This window comes from Pterocles gutturalis, unplaced genomic scaffold (genome assembly GCF_000699245.1).
Source record: "Pterocles gutturalis isolate BGI_N339 unplaced genomic scaffold, ASM69924v1 scaffold8, whole genome shotgun sequence".
Taxonomy (NCBI): Eukaryota; Metazoa; Chordata; class Aves; order Pterocliformes; family Pteroclidae; genus Pterocles; species Pterocles gutturalis.
In genome coordinates this window covers 49,591-75,017 of record NW_010120237.1, presented here as the reverse complement: position 1 = coordinate 75,017, position 25,427 = coordinate 49,591, and the positions used below count along the sequence as shown (strand labels likewise).

At 38.7% G+C, this 25,427-nt stretch overlaps 1 protein-coding gene across 2 annotated transcripts in view; it reads right to left on the bottom strand.

Annotated features, from left to right (window-relative positions):
• AFAP1 (actin filament associated protein 1) overlaps nucleotides 1-24,502 on the bottom strand; it is a 61,921-nt gene extending 37,419 nt beyond the window's left edge. For both annotated transcript variants that reach the window (XM_010076812.1, XM_010076813.1), the window contains exons 1-4: nucleotides 24,371-24,502; nucleotides 19,056-19,153; nucleotides 6,861-6,969; nucleotides 1,912-2,123 (exon numbers count right to left, since the gene is read on the bottom strand). In XM_010076812.1, the coding sequence (XP_010075114.1) occupies nucleotides 1,912-2,123; nucleotides 6,861-6,969; nucleotides 19,056-19,153; nucleotides 24,371-24,497 (546 nt within the window). In that variant the 5' untranslated portion in view covers nucleotides 24,498-24,502. The remainder of the gene's footprint in view (nucleotides 1-1,911; nucleotides 2,124-6,860; nucleotides 6,970-19,055; nucleotides 19,154-24,370) is intronic.
• Between the last annotated feature and the right edge of the window lie 925 nt (nucleotides 24,503-25,427).

The following is a 25,427-nucleotide window of genomic DNA, read 5'->3' as shown; positions in this document are numbered from 1 at the left end:
CCCAAACTAGGGCTGAGAAAATCCAGCCACTCTAAACCAGCCTCTGCACATCACTCATAATCCTCCCTCACTCTCCAAAGCCCCTTAACTCACAGTTTCTCTAGATTGGTCACAGATTTTAAGTCTGTAACATTAAAAGAATATGAAGTTTTCAGGTTATGAAATCTTTAAAACATACAACACTGGTCACTTTAAGAAGCAATACACAGCATATAATTCCATTTATATTAATTTAAATATTTTATTTATAATTATACATTACTAAAATTGATGTCTTTATAAATTGACATTCTTTAAAGTGAAAAACTATTCCCTACTAAAAGTTATTGCTAATGTCTAGTTCTAATTAAAATATTTTGGTTTTATGATGACAGCTGCATCTATGACACAAGCAAATACTAACCCCTAAGAACACATATTTGTTTTACTTGCATATCTCATAAGTTATATAAGTCTTCCTAGAAACAATAAACTAATCTTGTGTAACTTGTTCGTTAGACTCCTATTGTGATTTTTGTTTTCTTAATCCCCATTACAGAATTACTGAAAGACAATCCCTATAAGGAAAAAAACTTTTCAGACCACACATGTGGCTAAAGGAAATGAAAATAGAAAAAATAGCATATTTCTATATAGAACAACAAACATAATTGTAAAAGATATACTGTGTGACTTCAGAGAAAATCTGTCTCTCTCCCTCTTTCTTTTCTTTAAACTGTTATCAGGCAGTCCTGAAATCTGATATGATCTTGATATATGGTGATAAAAATGTGGACTAAGGATAATGGCATTATAACAACATAATACAAATTGAATCAGAATCAACGGTTTTTTTCGACATTTAAATAGAGGAGGATACAGAAACTAAATCCTCAGTAAGCACTGAAAACTAGCAAATGAATTCCAACTATATTTTCAGAAATCTCTTACCCAGTTATCCCTATTTCATATCCTGTTCTTTCCTATAGTGCCATAACCACAAATGTACTTGGAAAATGAACACATCTAAGCTATGTTGTACCAGTGTAGAATAATGAGGTTCTATGGAAAACATTCTATCACCTGTTAAACAGCTTTTAACATTTGGGATACTGCAGTATTTATTAGTTACATAATTAGTTACAACTGTTGAAAGCACCCGATAGGAAGACAGGGAGTGCCTAAGCCCCAACTTAGTCATTACTGTAAGCATGAATTCACTTATAATGACACAGAAATGAGTGTTTCCCTCAATTAGGCTCTCTTTTCAGAAAACAAAAAGCCATCTATGAGCAGATAATTTACTAACTTATGGAATCTTTTACTGCTGCCTCCAATGTGAAAGAAACATAACAGATTTGCTTAAGGAACAAACACATCCACTAGTTTCTCTCCTGTCTAAGATGCAGCTGTGCATCATGTGAATACTGCATCTGTAATTACCCCAGAACAGATGGCAAAGGTTTAGTTTAAAGTGTATACATTACCACGGCATATGTTGCCAAGTGAATTCTCAGTCTAACAAGGGACTTTTCTCTCCAGTGGTCTGATCCAACAGTTCATACACAAAGCTCCCTATGAGATTTTTGGTCCATAGGGAATGAAAGACTGGATTTACAGTTTCAGCAATTTTTTATTTCCAAATGAAATATGTTAGAAGCTAATAGGCCAGACTTTCTTTCCAATATCAGGGAACTGCCTAGGTTTAAGTTTAAGTGCAATAAAAATCAAAGTTCTAAGTGGATAAATGATACACTTAATTATTTCAGTGCTTCTCTATTTCTTGGGTAAATCATAACCAAAGTCTTTGGTAAGGTTACCATAGAGTTGGCTACTGTTAGCAGAACATATTCCAAAACCCAGATTCCTGTAAAAATAAACACATCATCTAAAAGGTACAAAGAAAATACCGCTAGATAAAACAAAAATTACCAGTAGTTTGTTTTCTTTGATAACACACAGTAGTTTGGTCCATTGCCCAAATCGTTTCTTTCTAAGGAGGAAGGCACAGATTTTGGCATCCTTCACCAGATCCATAGATGCCTCCTCGGAAGGCCACTGATGTCTCATTTTCTTCCCCTTTCCATCCTCCTCTTCTTCATCATAGGATTCATATGAGCTGCTCATAGCATCTGAGTCATAATCTTTAAGAAAAGTGTAAAAGTGTCAAGTTAAAACATTTAGCCAGGAAGCGTACTCAAATAACTGAAAATCTCAACAGGGTTCATTTTAAGACTTTTGAAAGTCAGCCATGAACGAATTACTGTTTCAGTGCTTAGTAATATCAATACACTAAGTTAATTGAATAAGAGATGCTGTTCCATTATGAAACATACTGACATCTTGGGAATTTTAATTGAAAAAAATGAGCTGGGAATAAATAGCTACAATTTTAAGTAGCACTTTTATTAGTTTCAAAATATTATTTGGTAGATACTTGTACCTATTGCAATTCTTTTACAGAGAAACATCTTCATCTTGCACCATTGCATAATATAGGCACAGAAATGTCAATATTAGCAAAGCACATAAAGAAACAAACAATATGGCAAAGGTCACAGAAGTAAATTATGGGGTACTATCTACCCATCATAACATTTCACACAATCCTCAAATACAGCACTGCACTGATACAATTAACACTGAATAGACAATGTTGTTCCTTGAACTACGGATTCTGCTGGAGTTCAAGGTATTTTTCAAAAAAATGTTTTGTTACGTGCTAAGCCTAAACAGCTTCATCCTCCTTCAAGTTTGGTGATGGAATGGCAAGATTCCTTTTTAATGAAACAATATTTGTTCAGGCCTTTTATTTTCAACAATGCAGTCAGCTCTAGCAGTCCCTTCAACTACAAAACTGATTTGCCATTATCACAGAACCCTCTCTTCCACCATCTGGACTTATTTGTTTATGTGGGTATATAACATCCCTGTTACTCACTGGCACATGTTCCCATAAAGGAGAATTGATGGGAATATTTTTAACAGCTGAAATTTAATCCAAACGTTTCAAGAAGACTTTGATATATTTTTAGGCCAGAAGGTGGAAGAAAATCTCTCATTTGCTTTAGCTAGGTATTTAGGACACAACTGAGATGTAGGAAGGAAATCTGGGACAATCGGGAAGAGGACAAGAGAGTGGATTGCTGGAAAGCTCATTCTAAATCAGTTCTTGCAGAGTCAGAGTGCGGAGTCAGAATGGGATATACCCAGACCTCACATCTCTGAATCAAGACTAGATATTCTGATCCAGTTTGTGTTTTCACAAAAATGTACAAAACAGTACATCTTCATTCCAAAGTGAAATGAAAATAAAATTTGAAGCTCTTGAAACTTTATTTTTTTTTTCTCTTAAATTGAATTGCTGTCTTCTGGTCAATTCTGCTATGGAGTGTTTGGTTTGGGGCAGCTCCATGTGGGCAAGTGGTAAAAGCCTCAGATGATTATCAACGGGAAAACACTACGATTTTTCACTTGCTTTACAAAAATCAAGAGAGAGATGGAAAAAATTAGGGTAGATGTTTAAACTGACAGATTTGGAAACATTTATTCCATAGTATTTATTTTTGTATATTTGTTTAAAAGATTGTGTAAGATCTGATGGAACTTGCCGCTTCATCCTTCTCTTGCTCCTTCCTCTCCATGAAGCAGGAAAAAAGTCTAAACAAAAACCCACCAAAACCAGAACCAAAACAAAACATTCTTCCTGCCAACCTCCTTTGGGAGTGGCTATCCACAAACTTTCACACAGAAACATCAGGAAGTGCTTGAGAGATCGTCAATGAGTCTCAAAACACACAGTAGCATGCCAGCCTGTTTGAAGCAGGGGCAGAATGATTCATGTGGTGTTACCAAATATGAAGATGTAAGGTCTAGTCATTAAATCAGCATCTTCAAGAAGGCCTTCTTCCAAAGGTATGGGCTAAAGGACAAGCTGCCATAACCTCAAGTTGCTGTCTCTCTGGGAATTCATCTTTAACTGTCACCTCTCCATTTTCAAAAAGTAAAAACATGGGTACCCACAACCTCCTCATCCCTTCTTCAAATTTAGTAGTGATCTTTGTGGCAGCTACGACACTGTCACAATGTTCACCTTGATGTTTGCTCCCTTTCTACAATACCCTTTCACCTCATTTGACATTTTGTTCTAGTTTTGGCAATAATATTATTCTGAAACTTAAATTTTTTTGAGGGAAGAAGCAGAAGTAAGAAGTCACTACTCATATAGTGAGAAACAGAAATACTATTCTGGTAGCAATTTTTTGTTTAATTACTAATGAGATTTTTCCTCCAAAATTAAGAAACCACCTTTTCAATGTAAGAGTGTCTGGGTATTAATTTGCATCAGATCAACCTGAAAGATGATGGTACAGGAGTGACACTGCTCAAACACAGTCTTCCCAAGAGAGTGGAGCTGGGTCATTTTTCTACACACTTGACTATGCACTGAAGAAGGGATGTTTGCGTGACAGATTCAAAGACTTTTCTATAACAGGGTCTATCAAATACACCTTCCCCAACTGCATTTTTAAGTGCATCAATCAAAAGGATGTAAAAAAAACCACGTTGTTTTTCCTTCCTCTTTAGGACACTATTTAACTTTTTCATATTGCAGAAAATAAAGTTTCACCTGGAAACAAATTATTGATCATCTCTTTGCCATATATCAAAAAGTTGTTTTTCTTCTTACCATAAATCCCATGCAACAATTTCAGCTTCTTTTCAGCAGTTATGGGGTTAAATAACTGCTTTTTCCTTACAGTATTGAATCTTACTTTTTTTTCTTACAGCAAGTTTTACCAGTTTCTAAAAAATTAATTGTAGGAAGTGCTGATTGAGACTTCAAAGTAGAGAGTGATATTCTGCATGTTAAATATCCTACAGGTATTTCCCACATAGGCTCACAAGCAGTCCAAGATTTCCTGTTAGCCACAAATTGTATGATCAGCAGAGGAACTCTGCTAGCATCGCAGATGCAGGTTCATCCAAATTTCTGTTTATAGGAGGATGAAAGCCAACAGGGGCTTCTGAGGCTCCCATCCTCACGCAGTCCAACAGGATCTCTGGGGACGCGTTGCCATATCCTGCCCATTAACTACTCCCCATGTTTCTCTTCTCCTTGGTTTGTGGGGCTCTTGGCCAGAAATTCGGTGTGTGACTCACACCAGGAAGGATGAACATCTTAGAGTACTCATATCATCCGGGCTGAAATTTTTCTGCTCTTTGCCACATCCCGCTTCTGTTCTTTGTTTCTCCAAACTGCTGTATCACATCCAAAACAAGGCTTTCAGGCTCTGAGACACAAACTAGCATGTGTAGAAAAAGTGAAAAATGTCTCTCCGAAACAAAGTACTGATGAAGAGCAGAATACTTTTACACAAGATGGTAAGCTATGCTAACAGAGCTTTAAATGTCTGGATATAAACACTTAAATTACAGAATTATTAATGAACTTTTAAGGCTGATATCCTAAATATTTTTATGGATTTGGATGGTTAAGTACAATAAGAAATCAGTTTTACATTTTGTCTTTTTTCCCCTAGGCAATCCTTTAGCAGTGCTATTAATATTTGTACTATTAATATTTTTCTGCCTGAGCACGGCTCTTGTTTAATGACAAAACACAAATCAGCAGTTCACTGGATTACAGGGTGTAGCAGGACCACCCTGCAGCATTTCAAGGGAGGAAGTGAAGAGAGGAGTGATACTGCTGCTCTGCTAAGACTGTATGTTCCTTCAATTGCTTTACAGCATATGAAACTCTTTCTTACCTTGGTTTTCTTAGATAAATTAAAAGCTGACAGATAAACTCAGTTCTTGCAGTGTACAAATGAATAATTAACATTCTAAGGTGACTCTTACGCATGTGTTTTAAGAACAGAGTTATAATTTTATTCATTTGTTCTGGTTCAAACAATAAAAATGGCTATTAAATGGGGGAAGGTATGCCTTTAATCTTTGGGACATAGAAAATAATGATTAGTGATAAATCAGCCATACACAAGTAATAAGCTACCCCAGCCAATAAAAAAAGTAGCAAAAAAGAAAATCTTTGCAATTTTTTGGTACATAATGTCCTGTTGACTGACCCTGTGTAAATGCTCACAGCACTCATTTCAGCGTTTCATCAGCGTGCTCTCAGTGTACCTCCCCTTAAGTGCACTGGTCTTTGGATCAGCATTTCGACATGAGAGGGAGCATTTGTGTGTTGCAGAAGCACATTCTGATGGTCAGTTAGGAGGCAGCCCTCTGCCTTCTGCACTAAGCAAGTAGTTCACAAAAATACTGTTAGGAGCATCAAACATGGCTTGAGGGAGCCAGTACGACTGATTCATCCCTATCCACAATGTGTTGTCAGAAATGCTGCAAATCACATATTTTCAATAATTCTTTTTTTCTTTTTGTCTACTTCAGTAAATAATTCAGCGCAACAGACACATGTCAATAGATCTGCAGATCAGCACCAGTTTCTGAGACCTCTGCATTTACAGTATCTCCAGTTTAGAGAGGTTTACTCTGGACAATCTTTAACTCTGGACTCCTGGTCCAATACCCCCACCGTGATTGTGGTTCAAAACTGTCCAAAAGACCAGTGGCTGACTTGGACACTCTGTCTCCAAAAGCAGCTGAAACAGGTTTATGTGCAACTAGCTCGAGCTCCAGGTTTAGTTTCCTCTAAAAGGAGCCTGGTTCGTGCACACTGAAACAGGTCTGCAAACTGGCCAGTGACAATAACTAGAACCAGCCACAAATGGTCAAAGCCAAGCTTACCACATATCACCACAGCACTAATAGAGAAGTAGCTGTCAAATATCAAAAAAAGTTGAAGGACACTAGAATTACCAATTGCTCAGAAACTGATCTGGATATTTATTACTCACTGGAAGTAATGTACTCCGGAGCCTTCCCAGGACTAAGTGGCACTGCCTCTTCATAATAGCCTTCAGGAAGGGAAGATGTTGGTAATGGTGGAGGCCCATTATCTGGTGGCTAAATGAAGGGGGGAAAAAAAAAAAAAAAAAAAGAACATTGATTAGAGACAAAAAAGGTGTTCAATTGAACATGCCCTGAACATCTGCTCATGATCAGTGCTAAAGTTACCTGCCTTATAAACCCAATGGCTACTCTTGTGACTATTTCGTACATTAGCTATCTCTAAAGGCAAGGCACTGGAGGGGTGAATTAGATGTTATCCATTGAATAAGGTGTGTTCTGCAGGGTAGCATCTTTTAGAATCTAAATCTCAAGTTCCTCATATGTTGTTAAACAATAATAAGTAGAGGTTGAGATGTGAAGCAATAAAGTGACTTTTATTATGCTTCATAACATAATGATACATTTTTAAATCATTACTATCAAGACTTTTACCTCCACTCATGATAAGGAAGCAGAGCCTTCTTGCATGTTCTCTGAGTCCTCTGGGGATATAAACACAGTAGGATCCTACTTGCCATTGTTAAGGATGACAAAATCAAGATAACAGCTACATTAAAAGAAGTTCTTTCTACAACACCATTAAGTGTTAAAAATGTTGTAAAGATATAGTTCTCTGTTTAAGAACTAGAAATCTAAAAGGTCTGCTTAGGAAAGAGATTTCAGTGCATGGACCATTTTACAGTGTTAAGGTTTATTTGTCAGTATTTTACACCTAAAATAATTCATATTACAGCAGAAAACAACAGTTGGCTGGACAGTTTAGAAAAATTAAATAGCCTGGGCTGGCAGAGATCAAGGACAGATAATTTAGACCATGTTTTCATGATGTATTTTGTTTTTCAATGGTAATTCAATTCTTAATATAGACATCAATTTTTAAAATGCTATTTCTACATAGTGAAAACTGAGCTACAACCAATGAAAAGTTTGGAACATCAAGAAACTATTATATGATAAAATAAATATTTCAAATACCAGGTCAAATTCTAAAACGCTTCTTTTCTAAATATAAACCTGTTTTAAATTTAAAACTGACGGACTGCTGGTATGTTGATATAGTAACAAAGTAAACTTAGTTCTTTCTGACTTCTTCCATATGACTTTACTGTTCTATTTCCTTAACAAGTACCAAAACAACTGTACTTTATAGAACTCATTCATATTTGCTACAGGTTTTTAGTTCCATATTTTCATATTAGAGAAAACACTGAAGCCTTTTTCCAAAACACGTGGTTTATTGTGTGATTACAAAAATACAACTTGTAAGCAGAGTCTCATTTTTGCAGTAACATTTTTTTCAATACATCTTTATCTTTTGTTTGTCTGCACTGGATTGATCCAGTCTAAACTCGGGGAACGAGCAGAGATACCAAAGTAAGAAACTAGTCAGGGTGGGCTTTGGTCATGGTCAGGCAAAGACACTTCTGGAGTGCAATTCAATGGGCTGAACAATCTAGTAGGGGCATAGAGCCTTCTTCCATGTAATATAGATGAAGCCACAATGACTAGACTCCTCTTTTACTATAGATCTAAAGCTACCCAGGAGGAATCTTAGTTTCAATAACTTGTGGCATTAGCTGTAATGAAATGACTTCTGTGAGCACTTTCAGGGCTGGATTCATCTTTCCAGAGTTCAGAGCTAGACATGAGTGTTCCTCACAGACCAGTTTTGCTAGAGAAATTATCTGTCAAAGAAGCAAAATAATGAAAAAATACAACTTTTGGCATAGTTTCTCTGTGATTCTGCTGAAAAAAAACCCCCAAATTGCAAATCTGCACATACGCACAAAATAAACGAGACTTTCCAGGTTAGATGTGCTGCACAATGGGCGTAAGGGACATTAAAAAATACTACATGTTCATTAATATTGGAAAATTGACAGCACATGATGAATTTTGCCCTACACACCGGCACACCTCAGCTCTGTGTGGCCTGAACTGCCGGATACAATAGGTGGAACTGCCTCCAAAGAATTTGTATTTTGTCCCTATACGCAGGTGAGAGCCTTGCTCAAGTGACTTGGGGTCAAGGTTTGTTCCTGGGGCAGTGTAGATTCATACCACCCCTTTCATAAGACAGATATATTAATATCTTGGTCTAGCTTTAAAGTATTTCCCCCATCAGGTGTATATATGATATATGAAATTCCTATCATTATTAAACCTAATTCACCCAAGAAATACCCATCCTGAGACTCATTCCAATTTTGACTTGACACAGCACCAAGGTTTCAAAGCTATCTTTTATCCAGAAACAAATAAGAGTTCCAATAAAGATCGGGGGGGAAAAAAATCCTTGTTTTTAGACAAAATGTTATTCAGAAAGAAAGAAAAAAAGGAAATGAAACACAAATGGTGCTTGTCTGAAGTCGACCCTGCTGGAGCACCGCTTACTTCATACAGCTGGGGCGGGCTGGGCTGTGCAGCCAACGTCAACACAGATGGAATCCATTGCTGAATTAACCAGGTCCTCCTTTCTGAAATGCATTTTGCAGTGCTTGCCATAACAAAGTTGAAAACAATTATAAAAAAGATTAAATAAAAAAATTATTAGGAGGACCAGAAACATCCAGCATTAAATACTTTCTGACTAAAGCAAGGCTGCTTTAATATTGAAAGAAAATCCAACTGACTAAATACAAAATAAAAATACCTCGCTCAAATATGTGCTATAAACAGCTACATCTTTTGGGAGCTATGGAACACATAAGAGTTTGAGCATCAAGAAAAGTAAAAAGTACATCTGAGCATTCTGATATTACTTACTGATATTTACAGTGCTTTACTCTTTTTACTATTGCTAATTCTTTCAATTTGGCAATTTTTCAGTGGAAAAATCTTTATGAAATTATGAATTATGAACTGAAACAATTCTTGATTCAGTAACTTCTCAGTAGTTTACCTGAAAAATAAACCCCACAAAACTATTTTTATATTCTATAAAAGGATTAAATATTAAAAAAACAAAAAAATAAAAAAAAAAAAACCAAAAAACAAACCTAGAACATGTGAAGTTTGAGTGGTGTCAGGAGTAAAGACCTGGCAACCTGAAAAGAAGTCATTAGCAAGAATTTCTACTTTTATTTTTTTTAACAACAGGCCACAGGGAAGAAAACTAGGGAATGCTGCCTTTCAAGACAAATGACCTTGCTCAATCACAGGAATAAGAACTGATTTAGAAAGAAAATTACCATTATTTTTATCTCTGTGGAGGAAAAGGGACAAAGATGAGTGAGATATTGTTGCCCAGAATAATATCAGTAATACTGAAACAATACTGTTATAGGTGTTTGTCAGGTGCTGGGTCTGAGACCAAATGAGAGTTGCTTTACTTGAAACCAAGAAGCTGGCAGGGTGATAATTATGTTACAGAACTGAGATCTCTGAAGACACTGAAGATGGGATTGTTTGCAGGATGCTCTGCTACAGCTTCCAGGAGGGATTGTTGAGAGAAAGAAACAAATAAATATCTCCAAATAATAAGGAATATTTACCTGGATAGTAGAATTCATTATTATACTAGAGACTATGAAACCGACTTCATAGAAATATTAATTTTATGGCGTATCATGGTCTTCCCCTCCACCCGCCCTCTGTGTTCCACAGACCACAAATAAACTCCTTCTTTATTCTAAGAGATAAAATACTTTATTTCTCCCTTCTGTCCAAAGGTACCTACAAGATAGGCAGTAACTTTTTTTTTAGGGATAGTCTAGCTGATATCTGCTGGCGATACGAAAGTATGTAGTGTGGAAAGCAGTATGAAAGACAGAGAAAAATAAATGTCATCGTATAGGGGCTTGAGGATATCAAATCACTTTACACCCCAATGAAGACTTACACTCTGTAGGAAATAGAAAGAAACACCTCCCTTTGTGTAATAATTTAGGATGTGGAGATTTCCAGTGCAAAGCAGTGACTTTAACAGAGGCAGAGACTGTCAGTACACCTGTGCTGCTGGCAAAGGCTGCCAGCAATTCAAGGGCCACACTCGCACATGTGTTATTAGATCAACCACCAATTCGGATCCAACCGGACTGTGGAGCCAGCTGCTACGTAACCCCTCAACACTGAAAAGCAGCAATATGAGACTGGAAAAGTGGTCACACACTGGTGATGCATAATAAAGCTATTCAGAAGCCAGCAGGCAAATGTGGGCTGTCAAGAAGGAACCTGGACACATGCACGTGCCATTTGGTGTGGTGCAAGCTTAGACCTGACCTCCATACAACCCCAGTGCATCCTTAGCCTGGGAGAGGGAACACATTTATGATCCCTTTCCCCACATGTAAAAACAGTTGATGTCCAGAAAGCTAAATAATCAACAAAGTGCATATCAATACAACTGCCAAAATTACTGACAGCACATTTCAAGCAGGCTTCTTTGTACCACTGTGAAGGCTGGAAATTGGGCACCAGTACTTGCCACACGCTTGGTATGAAAGGCTTTAGATAAACTGAAAATCACTAAGGCAATAACAAGAAATCACTGTTTATTGCCAGCAGTTGAGGACCTGGATGGACCTTGGATTTATTCAGGACAAAAGTGCTGACTATATGGGAAGTTGGAACCATACTGAGCTGTGCAGGAGTGAAATATTAGCCTGAGCGTAGACAAGCAGAAGCTGAGAAGAATTCTTCATTTGACCTCAGCTCTGTATCCCAAAGTTATAAATTTTGCAGCTTGTCAGCTGGACCCTGCAAAACCAGGAGCCAAATAATATGAAAGAAGTCTAACAACTTCTCTTTTCACCTTCTGAGCACATCTGACAAAAGACAGCAAACCAGACAGCCAGACATCAAACTCAGCTTTTTGGAACAGAGTAATCCTGCCAGTCCCACCACAAGGTGGGTAACATGGCTGCATAGTGGGCTGTTGGTACAACCACCGCTCTGGGACACTGGTGCTACCAGGAGAAAACCAAAAGGACTTGCCTAAGAAATCAACAGCTGGAGACAGACATGATGGGAGGCCCAACGGCCCCCAGCAATCCTACAAAGAGCTGATCTGGTAACCCGCTGGCTCCTACCGTACTGCTGAACAGATGAGGGCAAGGAGGAAATGCCAGGGGAAGTGGCTACCAGGCAGAGGATAAGTATAAGCACAAGGAAAGATTTTGCTTAGCGTGATCCTGAACAGTGACTTGAGGAGGTTTAAGACTAAGAACATGCTTTGCACGCTGTCCTTCAGGGAGCGGAGGTACATCTGACACAGCCTGAGTGTGTCTGCTGACTCAGGGGTGAATGTCTAATTAAAGGTACCTCTGGAAAAGTGTTTAGCATGTAGAGTATAGTGACAACAAACAGATCACAGACTCAGAAAGCAGAGCCTGATGATGGGAAAGGGATCTGAAAAGACTTGCTCACACTTAAAGAACGGATCAGGGCATACCATGGCTCCACAGTTTCATCTGAAGATTGTCTGAAGAGCATTTACACAGAAACCTCATCAGGAACTGAGTTTCATTTCACTTAATACAGCACACTGGAGTTCTGTTTAGATAACCCCTTTACATAAGCAATAAGAAGCTAAAGATAGCAATGGGAGGCAAATGGGAACAGTAAGAAGCCAGCACAGTATACTGACTGAGCTCAGAACCAAGCTGGGTTCTTGCATCTCTCTGATGGCAATGCCAATCTGCAGCAGAACCCAGGCATAAGCTTAAGTCTCAGTTCTTGACATTGTATTTAATTAACATTTGAGATATTAAATAAAACTGAAAAGGGTGGAGTGCAGAATGCATCACTGAAAGGACAGATAGCTGGAAGGAGTTACACCAAAACTCTATGGAAGACAAGTGGAAATAAACTCCAGACTCCATGGAAGTAACAGAACACCTAAGGAAAGAATTAAAAAGCAAAAAAGAATGAGCCAGAAACAAAACCATGATACTTCTGTATCATTCAGATTTTATAATAAAAGGTTATGATATAGCCAGTTAGAAGCATCACTGGGACAAAACAACAGAGTTGACTCATATCAAGCAAAGGGTCTGGGTGTACCAAGAAGAAAAACAGGCTTTAATTAATGCTAGAGAACACTTTCATGCATATCACATGAGAAAGATGAAAAGATGAATCTGAATTTTAAGCAGCATGGGGCCCTGAGTCAGAGGTGCTCATTGTAGCTGTGCTCAAAGAGGTGTCTGTATTCTCCAGCAAAGCAAAAATCACCTTCCTATTCGAGGAGTCAGTGAGCTCATCCAGATACATGACATAACAGTGCAGACCAGAGACAAGGCAGTACAGTGAGAAAAGTCCACCAGAACAATATTCTCTAAGGGCCTGAGCGCTGCATCAAATAAAAACAAGAAAAGACTGCTACTTACTGTCTGAATTCCTTTCCCATGTGTTTGTACACAGCACATTAACGAGCATGCTTAGGAAAGTAAATAGGCTGGTTCCTAACAATCATCACAGGGAGGGTGTTTTATGGACAGATACAGCATAGAGACAAGAAACAAAAAAGCGGAGACCACAAGTGTAAGCATGCTATGAAAAATGGTGGGACAACATCCTAACAAATCTGTGGCATTAGTCATTTAATAGCTTTCTTCTATGGAGGTCAAAGACCATCAGCATCTAGTAAAGACAGAAAAGAGGGCATACAGCTTCCCAATGATCATAGAAAGAATCTGGTAAAGCAGTTCAATCCTACTCTAAACTTGAGCTGAGCTGATCCAGTTCAAATGCAAACTCCAGCCAAAGGCAGAGTCGGGAACAGCTCATTCTAGCAGCTTAGACGTGAAAACTTCGACATTTGGTGATGTGCATTGTTATAAAAGTGTACTGTAAGTAAACCAAGAAGGAAATTACTTTAACTAAAACTTTTCTGTGATACCATTTGCGAATGTGAAATAAAACACCAACAACAAGGCACCAACATCAGCCAGGAGACATGGGAATGGCAACTACAGTGTCCTGCACAGGAGAAATACTGATATGGGAACTAGTTCACTAGAATTAAACTGTGGCTCAAAATGCAACCGATAGAGCCCTTCTCATACGAAATGGAGTGAAATGAAACCTGAGACAAATATGATTGTGATTTCAAAGGATATCTGAGCTACAGGTCTCAAACTGAGTGGAAAAAAACTACTTAAACACAAGGACAAAGCCTGGCAATGAACGCTGGTATGGTGGAACAGCCTTTCAAACTGAAACAGTGGGTTAAAGAAATCCAAGTGCTAGTAAAGATATTTCATTAAGTTTCTGAAAAGGTTATTATTTTATAATTACCTGCAGTAAGAGTGACTGCACTGAATAATAAAAAAGGCCCCTTCAGTTGTTCCTTCATTATGGAACTTGTTGAGATGCGTTCACACTGAAGTTATGAGGCAGTGCTGAATCAAACAACTGAATTTTTTGTTGAATTAATTTTTGTGGCTTTTAAGAATTTTCTGCAAGGTGAAAAACATACTATCTTAAGATTAACTTTTAAGAAGAACAAAGAATAACAACTGATTTAACTGTTTAGAAGAAAAAACAAGATGAAATAAAGAGTCATAAGTACCCACTGGGCACGAGTCCCTTGCTTTTGCTATTGCACCAGCCTGACTGCACATTTTAGAAGAATCTTTAAGACTGGCACTTTTTTCATTGTTGTTCAAAGAATGATTAATGTAATTGGTGATGTATCATCTTAAAAATCCTTTTGATTTCAGGATGACATTTTCTTCTCCAAGGACACTGTCTCCTTTCCGCATTTTCTAATAAATATCTGAGAGTATACCTGACAGGAAGCCAGATAAAGGGAGGCTGTCAAATTGCTTCTCCACTATAGGAAACCCATTTATATGAAACACTCCTACAGAGTGACTGTGTACGTTGCAGGAAAGGGTTGGAGGAAGATGACCTATCCTTTTGATTTATATCTGCAGGGGTTCTGGCATCTTGCTGGACACTTGTTGTGGTTAAATAATTATTAAATTGTCAATATTCCAAGAAAAATAAAACATATACTCAATTTTACTGTGAAAAACATCAAAAATAGCTAAGTGTGCTGTTTGTATTTGATTTTGTTGGACTGCACAGTGCACTGAAATCACCAACTGTCAGATGTAATATCACAACCAAATGCTGGGAGGCTAGAAGTATTCTGTCACTGTCATGCTGTGGATAATTTATGCCAGTAATCCTCTAGCGCATCTGAGCAGCAGGACACATTGGATCTTATCCTACTGCCTCAGTGGAAAATGTACTTCAAGGCAACTTGGTGATAGTGCAATGATGGGATGCCAGGTGTTAAACCACCAGCAGCGCTGTGAGGTACATAGAGGGCATTGCCTCTGTTATTCATCCAAACCCATCATTTAGCGCTGCTTCTTGCCTGTCAATCACAGGGAAATAACACCAAAGTGGCTGCTGATGTAGAGATGGAGAAAGCAGGCTAAAAGATACAAGTCCTCGCAGTAACAGGCTCAAGAGCAGCGAGCCAACATAACTCCATTTCAAACGTGGTCATCTCCTCCTCTGCTGCTGACCCAGGCCAAGCTTCCCCAGCTGCTGGCACTGTATTCATGCTAGCAAGGACACGTTAGTGCACCCAGGCAACTGGTGTTTCAGTTCTGCAGGAGGACTCTGAGTTGCCCTTAAGCTCACATCCTTTATCTCCAGCTTTTACTTTGCTGGCCATCTGAAGGAGCTGTATGCACAGGCTAAAGCAAGCAAGTATTTGTAATTTCTAAGCCTGACAGAAAGTCTGATAGACCAGATTTAGGCAAGGGAATGTATATGGAAAAATAAAATTACTAAGAGATTGTGTGATTAGTGATTTGCTTTGTTCAAGTATATGCAAGATCCAGCTTTGTGCCTCGATTTTAAGAACTGATCCAAAGCCCACTGAGTCCAGGAAAGCTCTCTGGGCTTTAACGTGTTTTAATAGCTGGAAACTTGATTTAAACTGTTAACAGTATGTCTCTAAATAAAATTAATTTTATACTCTTTGTTCACGGGCTGATGAATAACAAAACTGATACAAGATTTGGCCTGAGCAAATACGCTGGTCTATTTACAGATTTCCAAAGGAAACCTTGCACAGCACCTGCCCACACATAATTCTGGCTCCTGGCACTGCGTTAAGGAGTATTGAATTCCTTCCCACCCACACATCTTTACATAAGTAAAAGCTTAAACATCAGTTCAGACTAAACATTTTTGAATGAAGTATCCCTTGAGTGCCATAAAAAGAAACAGTGGTGTAAATGAAACTTTAATTTCCATCACGCTCAATAACTGATGCGCTAAAAACACAGATTTTAAAACAGTGCATAGTTTATTTAAAGTCATTGATTCCCACTTCAAGTAAATCCCTGCGTTCCAGCAGCACATTGTGTTTCCACTGGAGGCTGAGACCACCACTAGATGTTAATGAGCAAGTGGAAAAAGTTTCTGTCCTGAACGACTGACAAAAAGAAGTGTCATACAACACTACTTCCAACTTGCCATGTGAAGAAGGGCAACCTGGAGCAGAATTTTTTAGTCTCTGGTGGGCCCAGGGGATTTCTTCCACTTGACTAGCAAGGCGCGGTCCATGAAAAGTGTCTAGGAAATGTAGCTCAGTATTTGTGTCACTGAGCAATGTAGTTATGTCCAGAAGGGCATCATCAGCTACCAGTTTTAGGAGTCCACTGATTAAGGGTAGGTTGAAAATCACCATACAGGAGCATTAATGGAAGGGAAAATTAGATCTCAGCCACTATCACTGATGTCCAGCCTGGTGTAAAAAGAAAGATAGTATGACAGTCTCAAACCATATCTAATAATAATGAGGGGGTAACAAAGAGGCATCTAATAGAGAAAGGTTTCCAGAAAAGAGCTAATGATCAATTCCATTAGTTCAACACAACTTCAGGAGAAGATGTTAAAGAGTCAGAATGTGGTTTGAGCTTGCCTGGTGTTCAAAGGTCAAGAAGCTGACAGTTTTGTCCTTCCCTTCTGACTCCACCTGGTCTTTTGCAGGATGACAGCAGTCTGTCATTTTTTTCACAAATTACAATGTGCTACCATCTTAAAATAGTGCCACTCGTAACTGTATTTGGATAATGCAAGACAACGAGAGGCCTGAGGCATTTCCTGGCTGATCTCAGAGTGCCACCTACACCAGACAGGGAGGCTCGAACCACCCCTATTGGGAATTACAGAAAAACGGACAAAAATCAGCTTCCATCACTATGGAAAAACAGCTCTGCTTGGTGACTTCACCGAGATTAAAGCATTCACAGCATTAGGTGCAGGTTCGAGGGGAGGGCCACGTTCAGACTCTGTTTTGTGAGGCTCAACATGGGAAGACCGCAGTCAAGACCAGCCAGCTCTAACTGTGTCAACTTCCATGGCAATTCCCACCGTGTCTCAGAGAAATATTTTTGTTACTCCAGAATCCAAACTGAACTACTGCAAAAAACCAGTTTGACCTTCTGGACCTAATTCATGCTTCACACCATTTCACTCGCTGCAGCTGTACCAATTTGAAGGGAATTTACACATTAGTATAGGAGAAAGGAAAAGTAGGTCGGTTGTCTTTAGAAAAACAACTTGAATCTTCAGAGCCAGTTTATTATACTGAACCTACATAAATATGAAAGAACAAGGATCTCAATTGGCTTCAGTTTATGAAGCTAGCACCTGAAGTCTACATCTCAAAGGCATATGGATTTTGCCTAATTTTCCTGACTCTCATCAGTTCCCTCCCTTGTAATTTATGCTACATGCATCTTGAATTAGAGAAAAATAATCATTTTCAGGCACTGTTAACCATGAAATGGATTCTCCAGGTTTCACTGCATATTAATAAGATCACTTTTGCATCCATTCAAATATTGCATAAATATTTTATGGCATTCTTTTTCTTTGAATTTTGCTACAGTACATATACCAACTCTGGATATGAATGTTTCTAGCATAAACATCATCCTTCTGTGATGATTCCAGCATATCTCATTAGATTAGGCAGACTTAAAATTAAAAAAAAAACCAATAATCTTGTTCAGGTCACAAACCAAAAGCTGGCAGCGCTTAAGGAGAAACTATGATTAAGGTATTCTGCATAATACATGTTTGTTTGTTTGTTTTTTTTACTTTGTTCTGCAGTACATATTCACCATCAAATAAAGGTTATTACAAAAGTCTGGCCAAGAGTTTGATCTGATAGATTAGTTCTTATGTTCCTCAGATGCTACTGGCTTATGTATCTCTTAGAATTGAGCAAAATTCAACAACAGAGTGACACACTAAAATGAAGCAGAACATCAGTCATCCAGCTGTCCTGCCCCCATAAGCTGCATCTATATTTCCTGCTTCAGCCAATGAATGCAGGTCTCATGGATTGTTCTTATCACCATGCACAAAATTTTTCACAAATGAATAAAAAGATGGATAATTTATAAGTGTTGGGTTAGGACTGTGTTCACCTTTCAATAGGCTAAATCATTATTTGCTTATGCTTCTCTAAAAAAAGTTGAAACTGTTTTCTTCAAATCTACTGTAAAGTCAGTAGGAGGAGAATCAAAACTTGTTCATATCTTATTCTGTAACAAGAGAGCTGGTCCCAACGGGGGAAACTGAATTACAGATCTAAAACAGTGTCTTTGCTATAAACATCTTGACAAACATACACTTCTACTTGTTCTGCAGGGATCTTCCTACCCAGAGACTGAGCACAGAAGGGCACTAAAGACTTTATAAAAAAATATTCTTCCTTCATTTTAAAACCTTGACCTTTCATTCTTTGGCTATCAAGAGTGAGTGTTCTCATAAGATTTGCTCCAGGGAATGCTGATCCTTAAAATCCTAAGAAATTGGCTGGGACCCGTGGGCTTGGCCAGGCCAAGTCCCAACACAAGGCAGGTCAAGCTTTGAACTTAAGTTGCGCAGGCTTGTGCCACTTTAATTTTTAAAATTGCCAAAGACTGCAAATCCACAGCCTTTGCAGGTGGCCTGTTCCCAGGCTTATATCACCACAGAGTATCTTTTGCCTTCTCTTCTGCAAGTTGAACCCAATTTCCTCAACCTGAGCAGAATTGAGAGGAATCACCATTTCCTCCAAACTGCAGGTTCCTTCCCCTTGTAAAAATTTCTGTTAGTCCTTATCACAAATATATTCTCTCTGATACACATATTTATATATTTCAATTAACACTCACCAGCCACTGCTGAGGTATTTCCGGCAGAGGCATTTGAGGAGGTGCTGGCAGACTGTTGGCAACTTCTTGCTTCTGTACATGTTCTTTTATTTCAAAACCTGTGGAAGAGCAACAGACATCACTTGACACCTTGGTGGATGCAAACAGGACATTTTTTTCCACACGTGGACACCATGTCTGACTGTCACACACTGAAATCTGGCATGCAGTGCTGCTCACAACCTACCTCCTGAGTGCAGTTACCAAGGAAGCACTGGAAGAATGCTGGGAATTCAGGAATTTAATCAAGCAGGACAAACACATACTTACTCTATATGATAATGACATATATGCTATTTGGATCAACAAATACCAGACACAGAAAAAATGTACAGGAAATCATTCTGAACTGCCTATCCATCTGGAACTGAAAGACTTAAACAGCTAAAATTCAAACATGTTGCCAGGCGTCTACCGTACACATAAAACCACACATGTAAACATCACAATGGCACCACCGTACAGTGAATAAAACATGGTCAGCCTGTGGACAGTATGTGGATGGCTGCCCTTTACTAGCAGAGACAAGCAACAGTTGTTCCCATGGCACATTTTGGATAGGCAAGGCCACCATGCAGAAATGAGTCCAAAACCACCTTTCATGCCAAAAGAGTGGAGAAGAGGGCAGAAGAAGAGACCTTGCCTCCCTCCCTCCCCTGCAGCAGTGGTGACAGCTATTCAGCCAAGCCCACAGCACCCACGTTCCCCAGGGTCCCTGCTGCCCCCACTGCCTCTGATCATGGAGCTGTGGAGCGAGTCTGCACAAGTCCTGGGAGATGCAGGATGCTACAACACCCCAAACTGAAGCACGCTGCTACAGGGGAGGGGGCACATTGCCCTAACCAGCTCACTATTAACAGAACTGCACACTGAGCATGTTTTCCCATAATTTCCTTCTTCCTCTCATTTTTTTTTTTAAATAATCACATAGTTTTCCAGGTGAATTTGAAAATGGTAAAGGAGCTGAATGTAAAAGCTGCTTTGAGGGTCCTTTGTATCACTATTGCATTTCCCTCCCAGGGAAAAAGAGGAGTGGCCCACTCATTCGGAGATTTTAGCACAATAATTTATATCCCAGTTGAACTCACTTCATAGGAACATGACATCGTTTATTTTTCTAAATATCAAAAAGGAGATTAGGGTGCATCTCCTCAATGTTCTGGCAAAAATTCAGTCAATGGATCGTACGCTGCTTACCGTTAAACTGAATTCAGCTCCTAGTGTTTAGTTTAGTTTTTAAAATATATATTTACATAGTCAAATGGATGTCTTTTGGTCAAGATCATATAATTCTGAAAAATGTAATCAATGATGAAATGTTTCTTGTCATAATAACCCAGTCCCACTGGCTGTGAAGTCATGGATTGAAAAACAACACTGACAAAATAAACTGGCTCTAAGGGCTACAGCTTCTTCTTTCTTCCTACAAATCAAGAGGGGGATTAGCCTTGGGAAACATTCCAATTTATTTTTTTTTTTCAGTATAAGTTTCACTTGTTTCTCTTTGTGTAGGATGAATCCATATTATGACTGCTGTCCATATCCAAGTCTCCCATGCTTTCCATAACAAACAAAAGCCAAATATGAAGGGCTTTTTACTGAAAAAAGAGGTATTCCAAATGAATTCTACCGACTGTAAAACTAGTTTTTTCCCTGTTTTGAACGATGTGTGTTTAAGCAAGAACCTGCTCTAACACTTACTTTCTTCTACTAAATTACACAGCTAAGTCAGCATTATGGGTTTACAGCATCAGGTCCCTTTAAGGAAAATAGGCAATGTTGACAGTCATATTAAATGACTAAATCCACCAACAGTTCTTACTCCAAAATAAACTGTTTGTGTCTTTGTTTTTCAGAAGAAAGTCTAAGTTTCAGAAGGAAATGCCAAGTGTTTTGTTCAGACCTACAATGTATCAGGCATGCCAAGGCTCAGGAAGAAAAATAAAGTTTATAGTTTTGCCAGCTATTCAGAGTAACCACTGGTTTGGATGTGGGGCAGGTCGAGGCCAGGCAGCTATGACCTGAAGAATACATCTGCCTGGCCCAGTTCTCTCTGCTTGATGGATATTAAATGAAGAAAACAGCATACATTTGGGAGATGTAACAGAACAAGGCAAAAGATTTCTAAAGAGTTCCCCAAGTAAGAACTCACTAAGTTTATAATGTTTTACTAAAAGCCAACCAGTCCATTATAATAATTTCCACACCTTTACAAAAAAAACATAATTGTCCATTTCCAGATGTCATAAAGAACCCAGCCAGTTCCCAGTTGCACAGATCCTTCATTACTGTTCCCTGTTGATCTTAAATGGTTTGCTCCAGCAATCAAAATATCCTATTGGATTCACACAGTTGATTTTTGCAAATGCACATAAAGAGTTTGAACTCAGCATAGTCCTCAGGCCTCTTAAACTGTGCCAGCAACCCAAGAGCTCTCGTGGAGTTATGTGGGTGGAGTAAAACAACATTTTGAAAAACAGACTCTGAATGACAGTGCAGCTTAGTTACAGAGTACAGTGAGTTTATGCATCTTTTCTTGCTTTTAATTTTAATGAAGAGATGAATAATTTCAAAGGGATGGGAGTACTGAACATTATAACTGATAAAACAAGCAACAGGGTCAGCTCCAGTGAAGTACATGACTCCCTGGGTAGTTTCACACACACTTGAAGCCAGTACAGGATGGATGGCAGAGCTCCCACGCAGGCAGCTCCTCTCCTTCCCTGCCTTGTTCCTGTCCCCGCACCAACCTCTCCTTTGCTCCAGCGTAAGCATGTGTGTGGCCTCAAGTTGAACCAGACCAGGGAAGTGTCACTGGTTAGAAATAAACCATCAAAAAAAAGCACATAATGCTTGTGCAAGCAGAAGGGAAGATGAAGTACATGATGAGCAAAAATGAGTAGCCTGGGGAGAGAAACAGGATACTTTTTTTAGAGGCCATGCTGGCTTACACTCTATTTCAACTGCAGTTCCATAAACCAGAGTTTATAGTTATATAAAGTATAGTCCTATGACCTCTTGCTTAACTATGGGATTTCCTTGAATTTATTCTTGTTTGAACTAGAGTATATCTTTTAGCAAAATATTCCATCTTGATAAAATGCCAGCAACGGCATCCAGACCTTACTAAGTTCTTCCATTAGTTCATAGCTTCAGTGCTCAAAATACACGCTTTATTTCCACTTTGAACCAAACATTCAGGCATCGCATACTCCTTTTTGTTGTCTAAGTCTAAGAGCTCATTCTCAGTCATTCCTTTTTTACAGCATGACTAATTATGATACCTCATTTCAGAAAATTTGAAGGCGTATTTCTGGAGCCTTTAATCACTTTCGTTACTTTTCTTTTAAATGTCTAGATTTTGTCTTCTTGAATGTAGGTGCTAGAAGAGGGTATAATGTTTCAGTAACAACTGTACTGAACCAAGCCCTACCACTTAATAGATGGATCTTGTATGGATCTTGTTAATGGATGGATCCGGTAATAGGATGCAATGGATCTTGTTATATAGATCCTGTAATAGGCTTTAAAACCTAAATGGTAGGTCTGAAAGGTAGATGGCTACAGTCCTTGAGTCTTTTTATCCTTGGTCACATCTATTGTCTTAAATTAAACATGCCTAGGAAGGTGCTCTGGTATGGAGAAATCCATACCCACACAGTTAAAATCTCTCACCCCTCAAAACCAGGGTGGAGGGGGATGATTTTGAACTTTCTGTTGGGAACAGATCTTTGCTCGTGCCAACTCCCAAATCATGCCTAGGAACTGATGGAGGAGACAAGTCAGCTCAGGCCAAATCCATGCCAAGGACCACCTTGTAATTTAACAGCACAAATAATTGAGTTCCAGGATCCACGAAACACACCCAGCACTGTTTAATTTACTAGTAGAGCTGCAGCTTTCATATCCTGACACACCACCCACAATCCAGAAGGAAAGGATATGACAACCCTTTCGTGTATTTGCAAAGTTGGCAACAGAATGTTGTCCGACTTCTTGAGGAAGTAAAATGATTTTCTTAATAAATTTAGTTGAAAAGATTACAAGAAGAAGATGCAGTGTCAGATTAGCATTGTTGAGGTTATTTTGAACTCCTGTAAAATACAGCTGTTTCTATGCATATCAAACTGCAGGTTCTCACCTAGAGATTTTGGGTTTGGGGGGTTTGGTGTATTTTGATCGGCTTTTGGAGCATGAGGCCTCCTTCCACAATATGTTTAATTAGTACCTGCCTCCTCTCAGTAGTAAAGTAAAAATAGTGATGAGTCTTTAAGAATGTCAAAATGAAAAGAAGGACAATAATTATTTTCAAGTTGGTCTCCTTGGACTTGAATCCTGTAGCAAAAATGACTTCTGTACTGAAGGGGAAAAACACTGCCATATTTTTTTAGCACTGGAAAGGAAACAAATCATGAGAAATGCAGCTGCTCACAGTGTGGCATTTTTCTTCAACACACTCTGGTATTTTTTAAAAATCTAAACACTGACAGTTTATACTGACAGTATCTCTGACAAATGCAGGAGAGACAGAGGTCTTATAGCCCAGAGCCACTTCATACAGAAAGGTGCTCTAAGGAAATGTAAGAGCACTGTTAGAAAAAATAGTGAGGCATATTCTCTGTATAAGGTCTGTGGAAAGCTTGCTGTACACAATGAATCATTTATATTGCATTCAGTTTCATAATCTTGATGGAGACAAAAGAGATTGTGCAATCAAAATGGTTTCAGATAGGAAGAAAAGGGGAAAGTGAATATTAATCTAATTGCAAAATGCAAACCAAACATGCTGACAGCCATCTCCTAGCTCTGGCTTGGCACTCCTGTATCAGCCATGCACCAACTCAGTCTCAAGCCTTTTGATGGATTTGGGTCATTTGACAGAGATGAAGCATGCAGCACCCACGCATCTATAAGATGGTGCAGTGGCCAGCACTCCCTGATGCAGTATTACTTTTCCATCAAAACTCATAAATTGCACTGCTGCCACAAATAAAATGAAGTAACCACTACATGAGGAGAAGTTAAAGCATTCTACCTAGTATGTAATTTTGTGGCTGCATTCACCCTTGTGCACCGAAGACACTGCCGGTATGCCTTTCGCTGTATTTTACTGCTGAAAATGAAGGAAAGCATTCAGGGAAGTTACACTTTGGCTTCACCCTTTCTTTCTGTCTTGCTTCAATTTAGGGCTTGCCTCTAGCCCTTAAAGCTATTTCACTGGACACAGACTTACTCTGTGCATTCTGCAAGTGAGAAAACCCACCCCTGACACTGACCTTTTGATGACTGTATCCTCAGGAGAATGTTAGTTATTACTGCCTTCTTCTCCCTGACAGTGGAAGTTAGATATTCATGGTCCAGAAGTTCAAGAAACAGGCGCAGCTCAACTATTAACTCTTCCATGGCTGAAAGACAAAAAAAGAGAATTACTTTTTCTAAAAAGTCCCATTAGAAAAAGACAGAGTTAATTGTCATCTATTCATATTCATAGTTATTTTCTAGCATTTCTTAAAAATGTGCGGTCCTCCCTGTGGGAAACAGATGGTATTCATCACTAAAACCAACAGACTAGTCCGTTAGTGAGGACTACTGACACTTGCAGCAGTTACCTTGAAATTGATGCAGAAAAGACAGTTCTTTTCACATACATCACGCCAGCTCTAGACAAAAGTAAGTAGAGGAGCACTGGCCACCTCCTTTTCTAGCAGTGCCACTGTGGTTCCTTTCCCTTTAACAATTTCTAACTGCAGAACAAAATTATAGCCTGATAAAGCTTCCAGACAAATTGACACTTTCATAAATCTTTAGGGAATGTCTCTCCTCCCCTCATTTTATTTCTTTTGCTTGCTGTGGGGAAAAAAGAGCAGTTATACCTTTTTTACAGTGATTTGTCTTTCTTAAAACTTCCAAAGACAAGCCTCCCAAGCCATTGCATAATTTCTTATTACTCTTCAGATTCCAGATGATGCACTTCATATTCCATCCCATTTCTACTATTCCAGATCTCTTTCCAATTCTTTCTACAAAAAAATGACATTCCTTCTCTGTATTCCCAAGGCTTCTCAGTTTTTTTAATCAACAAACATTATAAGCACATTTCTAGGTTTTTTTCCTTTCAAATGACCTCTTCAGTCTTCTATTGTCTTAATAACTGCAGCAGCTCAGACCACACATATAAACACTTCTGTTACAGCCTAATTATATGATACCTATTTAGCAGGTTTATGAAAAGCCCATGGTATTGAACCTCATTTTCATGCTCAAATTCTCTCAGAATTCTGAGATTCTCTGGTCCTTCTGCTTAAGTGGACTCGCTATCTGTAGTTTAAGTTT